The sequence below is a fragment of the Protomyctophum parallelum genome (assembly GCF_964188405.1).
Source record: "Protomyctophum parallelum genome assembly, chromosome: 5".
Lineage (NCBI taxonomy): Eukaryota > Metazoa > Chordata > Actinopteri > Myctophiformes > Myctophidae > Protomyctophum > Protomyctophum parallelum.
This window is the reverse complement of record NC_139702.1, coordinates 16,095,859-16,112,745: the sequence shown is the minus strand read 5'-3', so window position 1 is coordinate 16,112,745 and position 16,887 is coordinate 16,095,859. Positions and strand designations below refer to the sequence as shown.

The window sequence follows — 16,887 nt, the reverse complement described above, 5'->3', positions numbered from 1 at the left end:
ATATTTTCTCCCAGGGACCCCCCCCCCCCCCAGCCGTGTGTTGTTAAAATGTTTCAAAACAAATACTCAACAAACAATACTTGAAATAATTGCTTCATAGTAGACCGGGTTGCTTATTTCTGTCCCTCAATGTGGCAACAGTGCTTCCAGTCAGTCAGTCAGGAGGTTAGAGAGACGTTAGAGGTTTATCAGAGAAACAAACTGTTATTAATTATAGTTAATGCATATTAATATGATCATAACGATAAGGTTAATTAGTCCAGTTATAGTGAATGAATATGATGAAAATGATGCTGAATAAGTTTACTGTAAGCTGTGTGTGTGTGCAGAGAGCAGCAACACTCCACACAACAACCTCTACGTTATGGAACAACCGGTAAATTATATTTAAATGTTATAATACTTATAATCAATAATTATTATTATTTGTATACAGATATTATTATCGTAACGTTTATTTTTAGCACGCCGAGCTGGAATCGAACCCCGATCTCCAGCTCTGCAGAGTGGCACTATATAGTGGAGGGAGTGGGACACACACACACACGCACGCACGCGCACGTACACACACACACACACACACACACACACACACACACACACACACACACACACACACACACACACACACACACACACACACACACACACACACACACACACACACACACACACACACACACACACACACACACACACACACACACTCTCTCCTCACATAATTGTCACACAAATAATTGTGATTAACGATTTACGTTTTTTGCATTGAATATTATAACGTTACAGATTGTATTTCTGTTTGAGCACACATTGCACATCAGGACACATTTAGTCACTGACATGTTTAATGTTTTTATGTTTTATTTCCAAAAAAATATCTGTCTATTTATTATAAAAACACAGCATAGAAGATGTTGTTGAAAATGTATGGACATTTTTCAACATGGAAATGATTGATGATTATGCGAAACATAAATGCGATTATCTAAAAATAAATGTGATTCATGTAATAATGATGTAATAATGGTGACAGGCCTGGCCCTGGATCTCAAACGGTCAAAATGTAGACATTATTGAGGGAAATTAAGATGATCAGATTATCGTTTTAAAACTCTGCTTGCCAACTAATCGGTTAATCGATCAATATGGTTATCATCCATCCATCTTCAACCGCTTATCCGTAGTCGGGTCGCGGGGGCAACGGCTCCACCAGAGAGCTCCAGACTTCCCTCTCCAGAGCAACATTAGTGACCTCCTCCTGGGGGCTCCCGAGACGTTCCAAGGCCAGTGAGTCGATGTGTTTCCTCCAACTGCGCCTGGTCTCCTCCCAGTGGGACGTGGTCCTTGGTCTGCCCCGGGGTCTCCTCCCAGTGGAACGTGATCCTTGGTCTGCCCCAGGGTCTCCTCCCAGTGGGACGAGATCCTTGGTCTGCCCCTTGGTCTCCTCCCAGTTGGACGTGGTCCTTGGTCTGCCCCGGGGTCTCCTCCCAGTGGGACGTAATCCTTGGTCTGCTCCGGGGTCTCCTCCCAGTGGGACGTGATCCTTGGTCTGCCCCAGTGTCTCCTCCCAGTGGTCCTTGGTCTGCCCCGGGGTCTCCTCCCAGTGGGACGTGATCCTTGGTCTGCTCCGGGGTCTCCTCCCAGTGGGACGTGGTCCTTGGTCTGCCCCGGGGTCTCCTCCCAGTGGGATGTGATCCTTGGTCTGCCCCAGTGTCTCCTCCCAGTGGGACGTGGTCCTTGGTCTGCCCCGGGGTCTCCTCCCAGTGGGACGTGATCCTTGGTCTGCCCCAGAGTCTCCTCCCAGTGGGACGTGCCTCGAGGACCTCCCTAGGGAGACGCCCGTAAGGCATCCTAACAAGATGCCCGAACCACCTAAGCTGGCTCCTTTCCAGGCGAAGAAGCAGTGTAATAATAGGTGTAATAATAGTTATCAATGATCAATTATTGAATTAATTGATAATTCCCATCCTAAATCCCCACAGACCGAGACTAACGCGTCCTCAGACGTGTCCTCAGTCGTGTCCTCAGTCGTCTCCTCTCAGACTTATGTCCTCCAGAGGATCCAACAGTATGAACGTGTTCGACAGGAGAATGAAGAGACAGCAGAAGAACTGGTCTGCATCTCTACAGGACGGACACAACTATGACTACCTGAGAGACGAGGTGCACGCACGCACGCACGCACGTATGCAAATGTACAGTGCACAGTGACGTAAAAACACCCCAAAGCAGTGGGCACTAAATGATTATTGAAATAAAAGATAATGTCTGGTCTGCTGAGGAAATCCCACTGTACCTTCGACAGGCAGCCTCTGTAGACACGTTTAAAGCGCAGCTCAAGACCCACTTCTACCCTATTGCTTTTTAGTTGAAAACTACTTTAAATATTATTTTAATTGTTTTATGCCTTGCTTTTCTTTTCTTTTCTTCATTGCTCTGTAAAGCACTTTGAGCTGCATTTCAAGTCATAAAAGGTTTGCTATACAAACAAATAAAGTTGTATTATTATTGTTATTGTTATTATTAAGGTGATGTTTTGGTTCTGTTTGCGTCCAGGTTGGCAGCAGAGTGGCCGACAGAGTGTACGACATAGCAAGGTGAGGACGATGATGTCACATACAGCCACAGGGCTTCTCAGAGTGGGGTCCGTGATGCTAGTCCAGCGGTGTCACGGAATGCTCCGATCGTATATAGAGTTTATTTAGGGGTCGCGGTTAGGAAATGATGACCGATATCTGATCTCCGATTATTTGCAGGGCCATATCTGCCGATATCGATTCTAACCGATTCCGATATTATACAGAGGAATGGAAACAAGCCTATAGGGCCCTATAGGGGCGTGCACAGTGACATAGACCACTGTCTGGTCTACAGGACGTTAGGGCCTTATAGGGGCGTGCACAGTGACATAGACCACTGTCTGGTCTACAGGACGTTAGGGCCTTATAGGGGCGTGCACAGTGACATAGACCACTGTCTGGTCTACAGGACGTTAGGGCCTTATAGGGGCGTGCACAGTGACATAGACCACTGTCTGGTCTACAGGACGTTAGGGCCTTATAGGGGCGTGCACAGTGACATAGACCACTGTCTGGTCTACAGGACGTTAGGGCCTTATAGGGGCGTGCACAGTGACATAGACCACTTTCTGGTCTACAGGACGTTAGGGCCTTATAGGGGCGTGCACAGTGACATAGACCACTGTCTGGCGTTGAGTGTATGAATGTCATTAGTTGTTCTAATCTCTACAGGACGTTTCCTCTGGCCTTGGATGTCGGTGGAGGGAAAAGTCACATCGCAGAACATCTCAGCAAGGTGCTTGATTACACATACGCACGCATACACACACACGCATGCAGCCACGCAAGCACAGTATATGGTGTATGTGTATATACATAATTAATCTTTACTCCTTAATGTTGTGTTGCTTTTCAGGACATTGTGGAACGTCTCTTCCTCACAGATACTTCAGAAAACACCTCGGTGAGTACAGGTCTCACCTTCTGACAGGCAGAAAACACCTCGGTGAGTACAGGTCTCACCTTCTGACAGGCAGAAAACACCTCAGTGAGTACAGGTCTCACCTTCTGACAGGCAGGCGGACGGTGAGTCTCTCACGGTGGTCAGTGATGTCATGTTGTAGTTTTCGGTGGTCAGTGATGTCATGTTGTAGTTTTCACCTCTTCACCTAAAACTGGAGTCTGAATAGAGCGTCGCAGTCCCGCCCCCTCGAGAGACCCGGAAAATAAATCGCCGTTCATTTTCCTCATAGGCATTTCTTATAGTATTTATTTAAAGACGGTTACGCCAAAGACAAAGCCAACTCGGATCGTGACAAATCATGACAATGAACACAATATTTTGGGCCGATCAAATAATTTGAAAGAAGAAAATAAAGGCAGGAGACAACACTATTTGTTTTGTTTTTCTTCTTATAAATTATTTGATCAGCCCAAAACATTGTGTTCATTGTCATGATTTCTCACGATTTAAATAAATACTTTAAGAAATGGCTATGGGAAAAATGCATTGGGATTTATTTCCTGGGCCACTTGTTGTTCTGAAAGGGGGAGGGACTGCGACGCTCTATAGGGCTTTAAACTAGGTGTGCACGATTATGAAATTATGACCGATATCCGATTATTTGCAGGGTCATATATTCTGCTGATACAGATTCTGAGCGATTCCGATATTATACCGAGGACCACAATGGAAACAAGCCTAGGCCCTATAGGGGCTGATTGGCCCAAAGCCTGTTAATAAAAGTATTCAATCAATCAATAAATAACATATACTCTTTTCCAAGTGTCTGTTTTCACTACTGAGCAGTAGCACATACATTAAATGTAGACCTGAGGTACTAGACACTTGAACTGATTTTTTACATTTTTAATTTAAAATATTTTTTGCTGGTGAAAACCGATTAAATAATCTGTGTTATTTTGAGAGCGTTTCGATACCGATATGGCATTTTTACGACACAGTGACACTAGTAATAGTAATAATAATGGAGAAGCACAGCCTGTCTTCATTTAACATGAAACATTGGGATGAAACAGGGACAGTGGGTCTGTGTGTGTAGTGACTCTGTTTTGCCACAAGGTGGTGCACTTTACCAACATTCTGTGTAGTCTCCATGTAGGGAGAGTTGCCAGCTGTGAGAGACTGACTGCACACTTCACACATGCACGCATGCACACACGCACACACACAGTGATGTTTATGTGCTCTCCTCAGAAGCGCAGCAGACACAGTGAGCTTCCTGTCCAGCGTGTCGTGGCTGACGAAGAGTTCCTGCCGTTCAGAGAAAACACCTTCGACCTGGTGCTCAGCAGCCTCAGGTAACCTTTCACCTTCGACCTGGTGCTCAGCAGCCTCAGGTAACCTTTCACCTTTGACCTGGTGCTCAGCAGCCTCAGGTAATTACAATTTACAATTTAGGCATTTAGCAGACGCTCTTGATCCAGAGCGACTTACATTTAAGCAAAAACAAAAGCATGGCATACATTTAAGGAAAAAAAAAAAGTGCTACGGGCCATGGTGGAGTCTGAAGAGGTGGGTTTTCAGACTACGGCGGAAGATTGGGAGTGAGGCTGCAGTTCTGACTGTGATGGGAAGTGCATTCCATAGTTTTGGAATGCACTTCCCATCACAGTCAGAACCGCAGCCTCACTCCCATGGTAACCTTTCACCTTTGACCTTTGACATAATGCTTCTCACCCTCAGGCGTCTCACTGGTTTAATAATAACATAATAATAAACATAATAATAACTGGTTTAATAATAACATGTATTTATGTTTCCCTTCCAGTCTCCACTGGATCAACGACCTGCCAGGAGCTCTGAGACAGGTAGCCTTTACACTGATCTGGAGTCAGTTCACTTTACCTTATTACACTGATCTGGAGTCAGTTAACTTAACATCAGATCAATTATGTTAAATGGCCTTCCCATCAGATAAATGCTGTTAAAAGTTCTCCCCATCAGATAAATTATGTTAAACGGCCTCCCTATCAGATAAATTATGTTAAACGGCCTCCCCATCAGATAAATTATGTTAAACGGCCTCCCCATCAGATAAATTATGTTAAACGGCCTCCCCATCAGATCCAGCATGTCCTGAAGCCAGACGGGGTGTTCGTGGGGGCCATGGTCGGAGGAGAAACCCTGTATGAGTTACGCTGCTCTCTGCAGCTGGCCGAGACGGAGAGAGAGGGAGGATTCTCTCCTCATGTGAGCCCTTACACCGCCGTCACCGACCTGGGGAACCTGCTGGGACAGGCTGGCTTCAGCATGCTGACTGTGGTACGTAAATATGACCTGGGGAACCTTCAGCATGCTGACTGTGGTACGTAAATATGACCTGGGGAACCTTCAGCATGCTGACTGTGGTACGTAAATATGACCTGGGGAACCTGTTGGGACAGGCTGGCTTCAGCATGCTGACTGTGGTACGTAAATATGACCTGGGGAACCTTCAGCATGCTGACTGTGGTACGTAAATATGACCTGGGGAACCTTCACCATGCTGACTGTGGTACGTAAATATGACCTGGGGAACCTGTTGGGACAGGCTGGCTTCAGCATGCTGATGGCTGTATTTTGCGTGTCTTAAGTACCAGGTCTTATTCCCTAACTTGAGTAAACTAAAGACCTGGAGGCGTGATCAATGCCATTTGGCTATTCTGAGTGGCCAAAGAGCATTGATCACGCCTCCAGGTCTTTAGTTTACTCAAGTTAGGGAATAAGACCTGGTATTTAAGACACGCAAAATACAGCCCTCACTGTGGTACGTAAATATGACCTGGGGAACCTTCAGCATGCTGACTGGTACGTAAATATGACCTGGGGAGTCTTCAGCATGCTGACTGGTACGTAAATATGACCTGGGGAACCTTCAGCATGCTGACTGTGGTACGTAAATATGACCTGGGGAACCTGTTGGGACAGGCTGGCTTCACCATGCTGACTGTGGTACGTAAATATGACCTGGGGAACCTTCACCATGCTGACTGTGGTACGTATTTATGACCTGGGGAACCTTCAGCATGCTGACTGTGGTACGTATTTATGACCTGGGGAACCTTCACCATGCTGACTGTGGTACGTATTTATGACCTGGGGAACCTGTTGGGACATCCGATTTCAATTGTTACCCTGTATAATATAATGTAATAATATAAATATAATATGTATCTTGTATCATATACATTTATTTAAATGAATGTAACTGCGTGCGTGCGTGCGTGCGTGCGTACAGGATGTTGATGAGATCCAGGTCCATTATCCAGGCATCATTGAAGTCATGACGGACCTGCAAGGCAAGTTTATCTTTATTGATCGAAGGCATAATTAATGAATGATTGATCAGTGGTTGTCAAAGTGGGGGTCCTCAGCCCCTGACAGCTATTTGAAGAATAGGATTTAGAAAATGTTAGAATGTTTGAACATAAACTGGTGGATAACTGGGAGAAGGTGGAGGTTATTGTACTAAATATATAAATAAATATATTTTAGGAATGGGTGTAACTATAACTATATAAATATATATTTATGAATGGGAGAGAGTAACTATATAAATATATAGGAATGGGAGAGAGTATCTGTATAAATATATAAAAATATATATTTAGGAATGGGAGAGAGTAACTATATAAATATATAGGAATGGGAGAGAGTATCTGTATAAATATATAAAAATATATATTTAGGAATGGGAGAGAGTAACTATATAAATATATATATTTAGGAATGGGAGAGAGTAACTGCATAAATATATAAAACATATATATTTAGTAATGGGAGAGAGTAACTGTATAAATATATACATATATAAATAAATATATGTTAGGAATGGGAGAGAGTAACTGTATAAATATATATTTAGGAATGGGAGAGAGTAACTGTATAAATATATATTTAGGAATGGGAGAGAGTAACTGTATAAATATATATTTAGGAATGGGAGAGAGTAACTGTATAAATATATATTTAGGAATGGGAGAGAGTAACTGTATAAATGTATAAATATATATTTAGGAATGGGAGAGAGTAACTGTATAAACATATTTAGTAATGGGAGAGAGTAACTGTATAAATATATAAATATATATTTAGGAATGGGAGAGAGTAACTGTATAAATATATACATATATAAATAAATATATATTTAGTAATGGGAGAGAGTAACTGTATAAATATATAAATATATATTTAGGAATGGGAGAGAGTAACTGTATAAATATATAAATATATATTTAGGAATGGGAGAGAGTAACTGTATAAATATATAAATATATATTTAGGAATGGGAGAGAGTAACTGTATAGATATATAAATATATATTTAGGAATGGGAGAGAGTGACTCTATAAATGTATAAATATATATTTAGGAATGGGAGAGAGTAACTGTATAAATATATACATATATATTTAGGAATGGGAGAGAGTAACTGTATAGATATATAAATATATATTTAGGAATGGGAGAGAGTAACTGTATAGATATATAAATATATATTTAGGAATGGGAGAGAGTAACTGTATAAATATATAAATATATATTTAGGAATGGGAGAGAGTAACTGTATAAATATATACATATATAAATAAATATATGTTAGGAATGGGAGAGAGTAACTGTATAAATATATAAATATATATTTAGGAATGGGAGAGAGTAACTGTATAGATATATAAATATATATTTAGGAATGGGAGAGAGTGACTGTATAAATGTATAAATATATATTTAGGAATGGGAGAGAGTAACTATATAAATATATATTTAGGAATGGGAGAGAGTAACTGTATAAATATATATTTAGGAATGGGAGAGAGTAACTGTATAAATATATATTTAGGAATGGGAGAGAGTAACTGCGCGTGGAACAGACGCTCTATGATTCACAGAGACACCATCCTGGCTGCTGCCTCCATTTACCAAGGTACCCCCCCCCCCCTCCCCCCCCCCCCCCCCCACACAATCTCTGCGAGGGCACACAGGGAAGAAAGGGGCCTGGGCGTTTGTGTCGAGCAGATTACCCCACTGCCCTGCCAAGTCCGCGCCGCGCTGCATCCTAAGATAGAATTCAAATTCAAATGTGGGCTAAAGAAAGTGCAGCTGTCACCCCTCTGGCCTGCGAAGCCCCAACCGGATCAAAGATGAGCTGTCCTCCTCCCCTGCCCGTGTAAAAATGAGCTGTCCTGGCCGTGCCAGTGTCTCGTCCCCCTGGGGCACCTAATCCTCCTCTCCTGACTCTACACTGACAGTCTGAATAAAGGCGTTAAACCCCGCAAAATAATTACGTCACTTTTGTGCAGCCTACACACACACACACACACACACACATATTAACCCATTCTGACCTGAGATCAGATTCATACGAGGTTTCCACTGGACACACACTGGTCTGATTAACCCATTCTGACCTGAGATCAGATTCTAAAAATGTCAGTCGTTCTTCGATTTTTCAAAAATAGCAGACCTACAAGCTCGTAGCGCGCCACTCGGTGGCGCGCTATGAGCTTGTAGATCTGCTATTTTTCAATAGCTAAAGCATAACATGATGCTAACACCTAAATGGGTTCCCGTTCAGAATGTGTTAACTGTATGGGTAGTACAGTACTGGGTAACAGGTACGGTCGCCCCTTTTCCATCTCGCCCCACTACTCTACCTAGCTGTAAATAACAAACATAATTAATGTTGGTGATTATATAAAAGGTATTATCATATCAATGTATCATTGTTAAGTTCACTCTGTATATCCATACATAATAGCATGATGATGCCATTACAAAACATGGGCTTTACATGGAAGAAATGTGTTTAATAAAACAAAATGAACTGCTATAGAAGGTCCTAAATTAACTTAATTAAGCAGTCACCGTCTCTGTGTCATGTTATTTTTCCTTGATTTTACAGAGTATAGAGATCGACTACTATACAATCAAATAAATCTGTATACAAGATCATTTCAGATTTCAGAGAGGGAGGGAAATACTACATTAACTGTTAACTACATTAAAACATTCCACGGGGCGAGTTGGTAAAGGGGCGAGTCGTTTTGTATTACTGTACTGTACTGTGCAGTAGTGGGACCCCCCTGGGGACCCCCACACGGAGTTGCACCACTCACTTCACATGGGTGTGATTTTTTTCCGCATATTTCACAACTTCACCCGATAAAATCACATAAAAACCTGCAAACTTCATCACAAAATCAATGATTTTTCGTCTCATCGTTTGTGTTTCAGGCCAGACCAGCCAGGAGAGGCTCAGCTACGGTGTCGTTTGGAGATCTGTCTAAGATCAGTCAGCCCCCCCCTCCAGCACCCTGACCCCCCCACTACTCACACACACACACACACACACATGGTGCGTTATAATGTAAATATTCTTATTTAAACAATATGTAAAACTGTCTGCAATAAACATGCATGTAAATATAATTATGTACATGTAAATATGTACTGTTTGTATTTTCACTGGCGTTTCAATGGGTGGTTCTGAGAGCAAATACAGCAGAGAATAATCATGTTGTCTTATAGTTTAGAACAAATACAGGAGAGACTAATCATGTTGTTTTATAGTATAGAAAAACAACAAAAAAAGTGTTGTAACCTGCCGTTTTTGTTCTACTTTCTAATTATTTGTTTGGCCCGAAATATTGTGTGTTGTCATGATTTGTCACGACAAGAGTTGGCTTCGTACGACGCTTAAAAGGTCTTTAAATAAATTAAGCACGAAATGCCTATGGCACAAATGCATTGCGATTAATTTCCTGGGCCACTCGTTGTTCTGAAAGGGGGAGGGACTGCGACGCTCTATAGACCTGAGCAACAAGGTCCTGGTTTAGACCTGAGCAACAAGGTCCTGGTTTAGACCTGAGAACCAGGTCCTGGTCTAGACCTGAGAACCAGGTCCTGGTTTAGACCCGAGAACCAGGTCCTGGTCTAGACCTGAGAACCAGGTCCTGGTTTAGACCCGAGAACCAGGTCCTGGTATAGACCTGAGAACCAGGTCTTGGTTTAGACCTGAGAACCAGGTCCTGGTTTAGACCTGAGAACCAGGTCCTGGTCTAGACCTGAGAACAAGGTCCTGGTTTAGACCTGAGAACCAGGTCCTGGTCTAGACCTGAGAACCAGGTCCTGGTTTAGACCCGAGAACCAGGTCCTGGTCTAGACCTGAGAACCAGGTCCTGGTTTAGACCCGAGAACCAGGTCCTGGTATAGACCTGAGAACCAGGTCTTGGTTTAGACCTGAGAACCAGGTCCTGGTTTAGACCTGAGAACCAGGTCCTGGTCTAGACCTGAGAACCAGGTCCTGGTTTAGACCTGAGAACCAGGGACGTGCAGCATGTGTTTCAAGTTTATTGGTCATTTAAAATAAACACACCGCATACAATGTATTCAGGTTTTTGTTTGGCAGAAGCCTCAGCTTATAATGCCTGCCCTTTTAATATTCAAAATAGCTATAAAGTATGAAAATACAACAAAAAAACCCAAAACAAGACAAAAACTAACAAAAATACAAAAAAAACAAAAGAAAATAATGTAATAATATTATTAGGCCTATGCACAATTATGTTAGAGGCTGAAAAAACCACCAGGGGGCGCATGCAGAAAAATAATGTAATAATATTAGGCCTATGCACAATTATGTTAGAGGCTGAAAAAAGGGCACTTTTGGACAAATATCAGACGGAGGTCTGATATCCGACTCGTGTCAGTCAGTCCTTCTCTTATCAAGAAACACATCAGTCAGAGTCCGTTTCCTCGTTTAATTCATCATCCCAAAACAACAAAATATAGCATATTCATATAGAATAAAACATAAAGCACATTCCCAACGTTAGTGGTTGAAATAAAGCATATTCCCAACGTTAGTGGTTGAAATAAAAGTACAATCAATCCCTTTGATGACATTCAATGTCAATGTGTTTATGCACTGCATTTAAATATACAAGCACCGCCTAGAAAACAAACAATTATAAATATTCATATACAGTGTAATTAATATACATGACATGCTTCGCATCAATATGGCTTATAAAGGCGTGTTACGTGATCTGTGTTCTGACGATCAGATCCACTGTAGAGATACGAGACAAAGACAGAATCAGGACTGAAGTGTTTGATTATCCTGACGTACACAGACCCCCTATAGGGTCTTAAAGCAGGGGTTTGTCCTGACGTACACAGACCCCCTATAGGGTCTTAAAGCAGGGGTTTGCCCTGACGTACAAAGACCCCCTAGTGTCTTAAAGCAGGGGTTTGCCCTGACGTACACAGACCCCCTAGGGTCTTAAAGCAGGGGTTTGTCCTGACGTACAGACCCCCTAGGGTCTTAAAGCAGGGGTTTGTCCTGACGTACAGACCCCCTAGGGTCTTAAAGCAGGGGTTTGTCCTGACGTACAGACCCCCTAGTGTCTTAAAGCAGGGGTTTGTCCTGACGTACAGACCCCCTAGTGTCTTAAAGCAGGGGTTTGTCCTGACGTACACAGACCCCCTAGTGTCTTAAAGCAGGGGTTTGTCCTGACGTACACAGACCCCCTAGTGTCTTAAAGCAGGGGTTTGTCCTGACGTACACAGACCCCCTAGTGTCTTAAAGCAGGGGTTTGTCCTGACGTACACAGACCCCCTGGGGTCTTAAAGCAGGGGTTTGCCCTGACATACACAGACTCCCTGGGTCTTAAAGCAGGGGTTTTCAACCCTTTTCATTTGAAGGTCAATTATTTATTCAGCATTTGAGCCACAGTTCCATGCTGTATTGATGTTGGTACCATTAGGAGAGATAACAGGCAAGCATTGATCAAAATAACAATTAAATAGAGTAGACGAATAACAGTTTAAGTGCAAATTTATTCTGACCCCTCCACGGAAAGGCCTCGTTGTCCTGACCCTTAGCCATCATTTATACATTATGGATAATTAGTGTGGACTTAAACTGTTATTCGTCTATAGTACTCAATTATGCGTTCTCAAATTGTGCAGACTAAATTACGGTAACTGTTAACAATAATGTAACTCTTGAAAGAGGTAAAGATCTAATAAGGGTCCATTTGGTTACCACCTCCATCATTTAGCTGGGGACCACATGAGACACCCCACAAGGACCACTGGTGGTCCCCGGACCACTGGTTGAAAACCACTGAGTGTCTTAATGCAAATATTATACATGCCTGATAATTAACACTTTACTGGATTGTTAATATAGATTTCATCGTTCTTTAAAGGACCACTTCACCACTTTTCAACCTATCTACATATAATTTGGTCCTCTAATATTCATGATGAAATAACATTTATTTCTAATCGGTCCGTCTCATGATCATAGGAGGGCTGTGGACACTTCAGCAACCCATCTACCAGTGACATCGTTAGTTTTTTTTTAACATGGCTTATATTATAGCATGCTAACTTTCCAGGAAAATAAAGCCTGCAGTTTGAACTAATAGCCCTCCCATGAGACACAGACTGGTTTCTGAACTGCCCACAGCCCTCCTATGAGACACAGACTGGTTTCTGAACTGCCCACAGCCCTCCCATGAGACACAGACTGGTTTCTGAACTGCCCACAGCCCTCCTATGAGACACAGACTGGTTTCTGAACTGCCAACAGCCCTCCTATGAGACACAGACTGGTTTCTGAACTGCCCACAGCCCTCCTATGAGACACAGACTGGTTTCTGAACTGCCCACAGCCCTCCTATGAGACACAGACTGGTTTCTGAACTGCCTATAACACTCCTATGAGACTGAGTAGAAAACAATGGTATAGTATGATCATTAGTGAGGACTTAAATGGGTGAAGCCGTCCTTTAAGTGGAGGACTAGACTTGTTGTTCATACGGTATAGAAGCTATACCTGTGACATCACCAGTGACATCATCGATGGGGATTCCAAGCTAACAGGAAATAGAGTCTCTCTCTTTCCTGGAAAGTTTGCGAACCTAAATATTTGAAAACATCGTTCTGACCGAACCAATCACCATCGACGCGTCCACAACCGACCAATGAGGCATAGAGTGAGTAGACAGAAATATAATTACATATTATAATGAGCATTAGAACCATTTATAATATTATAATGAACATTAGAACCATTTATATTATAATGAACATTAGAACAATTTATATGAAAATCAGGGTGAAAACAGGTGAATTGCTCCTTTAACCCATTTTGGGCGGGAACCCCTTTTGGTGTTTTAAGCATTATTTTAAACTTTAGGTGTTGAGAAATAGCATATCTACAAGCTCATAGCGCGGTACCGAGTGCCACTGATATAGAAACATAGGTATTTCAGAAAACTGTCGGGATTTAGAAGAATGTTTTGTCTGGCCTAAATGGCTTAAATATTACGATGCCACACAATGGCGTCGCTTGCCGGTAATCCCAGATCTACAATCTTAACAAAGCCTCTCCAGACAGAAGTATCAGTAGTTTCATGTTTATACGTCAGATTTCACGACCATAAATACGTTCACCCCAACATAATATTTATTCTAGCGAGAAGGAAACTAAAGTTACATTTTCTTTTTGGCAATAACTATAGCAGACCTAGTTCACAGCCCTGGGGGACCCCAGCGCTACAACTATAGCGGACCTAGTCCACAGCCCTGGGGGACCCCAGAGCTACAACTATAGCAGACCTAGTTCACAGCCGTGGGGGACCCCAGAGTTACAACTATAGCAGACCTAGTTCACAGCCCTGGGGGACCCCAGAGTTACAACTATAGCAGACCTAGTTCACAGCCCTGGGGGACCCCAGAGTTACAACTATAGCAGACCTAGTTCACAGCCCTGGGGGACCCCAGAGCTACAGAAAGCTGTATGTGTTTTATTTGGCGTCAACGTGTGCGTTCCAGCTCCAGGGTCAGGGTTCAGGTTCCGACGTACGTTCAGACCGCCATCCGCTTGACCTGCGGTTCAACGCCGAGACCCTCCGTGAGGCAACAAGACCCTCCGTGAGGCAACGAGACCCTCCGTGAGTCATCGAGGCACTGCGGAGCTCTGTGGAGTTGTGGCGAGCGTCGACCAGGTGGGGGCTGGGGTCAGAGGTCAACCCGGGTTCGTAGGCCAACCCGGGGTCGGAGGTCAACCCGTACCATGGCTGCTGTAGTCGAACACGCCCTTCTTGAAGAACGGGGAGAAGTCACAGATGGAGTGTTTGCTCAGGCCAGAATCTGAACCAGGACCCAGACCAGGACCAGAACACAGACCAGGACCCAGACCAGGACCAGGATCAGTACCCAGGCCCAGACCAGGAACCAGACCAGAACCAGAACCCAGACCGGGACCCAGGCCTGTTCCCGGGTCGCTGGCCACGTCGGACCGCAGCGGAGAAGCTCCTGATGACAGCATCACCTGGAAGAAGCTCCTGAGGTAACGCTGGTGGAGAGAGAACAGATTCAGAGAACAGATTAACCCATTCTGACCTGAGATCAGATTCATACGAGGTTTCCGCTGGACACACACTGGTCTGATGAACCCATTCTGACCTGAGATCAGATTCTAAAAATGTCAGTCGCTCTTCGATTTTTCAAAAATAGCAGACCTACAAGCTCATATCGCGCCACTCGGTGGCGCGATATGAGCTTGTAGATCTGCTATTTTTCAATAGCTAAAGCATAACATGGTGCCGACACCAAAATGGGTGCCCGGTCAGAATGGGTTAACACCCCGAGTGGCATAAACGGAGGTCTCTGTCCAATCGGATAGTAGCGCTCAGGACGGAGATTAATCACAGGACGGAACTTTATTGATCGCTCCACAGGCTGGGAGCGCCTGATATTTTCTGGTGGGATGTCATCCAAACATGTCCCCCCTCCCCCATTTTAGCGGATGAGATCTAAAATCTTAAAACGTGAATAACTCTTGATCTAAATCAATCTGTCCAATTCTTAGAAAAGGACTTTCTTGTTCTCATTAATAATGCCAGAGAAATATGCCTGCCTTGACAGGCGACTGTTTTTAAGAATCTCTAGGTGGATGGTGAGTTTGTTTTTTCTCCAAGCTCGCTCAGCTCTACGGCATTCTTGCTTCAGTGAGCGTGTATGCTCATTTATCCATGGTGTTACTCTGGTGTTATGTTTCTTTTTTGTTTTCAAAGGAGCCACTATGTCAAGAGCTGACTCTAGTTTAAGATTAAAAATTTGAACCATATCATTCACTGGGGGAGTATCGGGCAGGGGGGGGGGGGGGGGGGGGGGATGACGAGAGAACTCATCGGCTGCAGATGGTCTATTCAGTGATGTTTTTCTCTAGATCAGAGACAGTCATATTAAAACACAGCAAATAGTGGTCTGATAGCTCAGGCCTTTCAATAGTCCTTTCCACAGTGATGTTGAGACCTCTAGAAATCACCAGGTCCAGAGTGTGCCCATGTTTATGTGTAGGCCCAACATCATGTTGGATAAACTCAAAGGAGTGTGGGGCAAAAGGAAAAGGAGAAGGGGCCAAGTCCAGAGCCCTGGGGGACTCCGCTCACATGACAGTCTTACCTCCAGGTGGGAGCGTCGCTCGGCAACCATCCTCTCGTCTCTGTTCCCAAACAGCTTCTTAGGAGGAAACTCTAACGCTGCCAGCTGCGAGGGAACGCAACGCACACCCCTTTAATGACACACACCCCTTTAAATGATGCGCACCCCTTTAAATGATGTACACCCCTTTAAATGATGCACACCACTTTAAATGATGCACACCCCTTTAAATGATGCACACCTCTTTAAATGATGCACACCCCTTTAAATGATGCACACCCCTTTAAATGATTCACACCCTTTAATGCACACCACTTTAAATGATGCACACCTCTTTAAATGATGCACACCCCTTTAAATGATGCACACCCTTTAAGGCACACCCCTTTAAATGATGCACACCTCTTTAAATGATGCACACCCCTTTAAATGATGCACACCTCTTTAAATGATGCACATAATCTAAAGACCAACCTGAGGGTATTTACTCTTCATTAATAAAGTCATAATCTTAAGACCAACCTGATGGTATTTACTCTTCATTAATAAAGACCAACCTGATGGTATTTACTCTTCATTAATAAAGACCAACCTGATGGTATTTACTCTTCATTAATAAAGACCAACCTGATGGTATTTACTCTTCATTAATGAAGTCATAATCTAAAGACCAACCTGGGGGTTTTTACTCTTTATTAATAAAGTCATAATCTAAAGACCAACCTGAGGGCATTTACTCTTCATTAATAAAGACCAACCTGAGGGTATTTACTCTTCAGACTCTTGTGCATTTCTCTGAAGCGACTGTAACGCCTGAACACCGTCCATGTTTCATCCAGAACGCTGATCTGAGTAATATACAATACATCATATTTAGATTACATACAGTAATCTGAGTAAT

General features: G+C 43.3%; 2 protein-coding genes across 2 annotated transcripts in view; one reads left to right on the top strand and one right to left on the bottom strand.

Annotated features, from left to right (window-relative positions):
- Nucleotides 1-165: 165 nt before the first annotated feature.
- Nucleotides 166-9,811, top strand: LOC310858225 (arginine-hydroxylase NDUFAF5, mitochondrial-like; the record flags this gene model as incomplete). The annotated part of the gene is made up of 11 exons (XM_083764333.1): nt 166-376; nt 1,983-2,163; nt 2,557-2,597; nt 3,252-3,315; nt 3,436-3,483; nt 4,738-4,841; nt 5,312-5,351; nt 5,608-5,805; nt 6,761-6,821; nt 8,365-8,448; nt 9,759-9,811. The coding sequence occupies exons 1-11, from the start codon at nt 273-275 to the stop codon at nt 9,809-9,811; spliced, it is 978 nt and encodes a 325-aa protein (XP_083620459.1). The 5' UTR covers nt 166-272.
- Nucleotides 9,812-13,504: 3,693 nt separating this feature from the next.
- kif16ba (kinesin family member 16Ba) overlaps nt 13,505-16,887 on the bottom strand; it is a 38,666-nt gene continuing 35,283 nt past the window's right edge. Inside the window, exons 30-32 of the mRNA XM_083764224.1 lie at nt 16,745-16,834; nt 16,008-16,091; nt 13,505-14,895 (exon numbers count right to left, since the gene is read on the bottom strand). Of these exons, the coding sequence (XP_083620350.1) occupies nt 14,602-14,895; nt 16,008-16,091; nt 16,745-16,834 (468 nt within the window). The 3' untranslated portion in view covers nt 13,505-14,601. The remainder of the gene's footprint in view (nt 14,896-16,007; nt 16,092-16,744; nt 16,835-16,887) is intronic.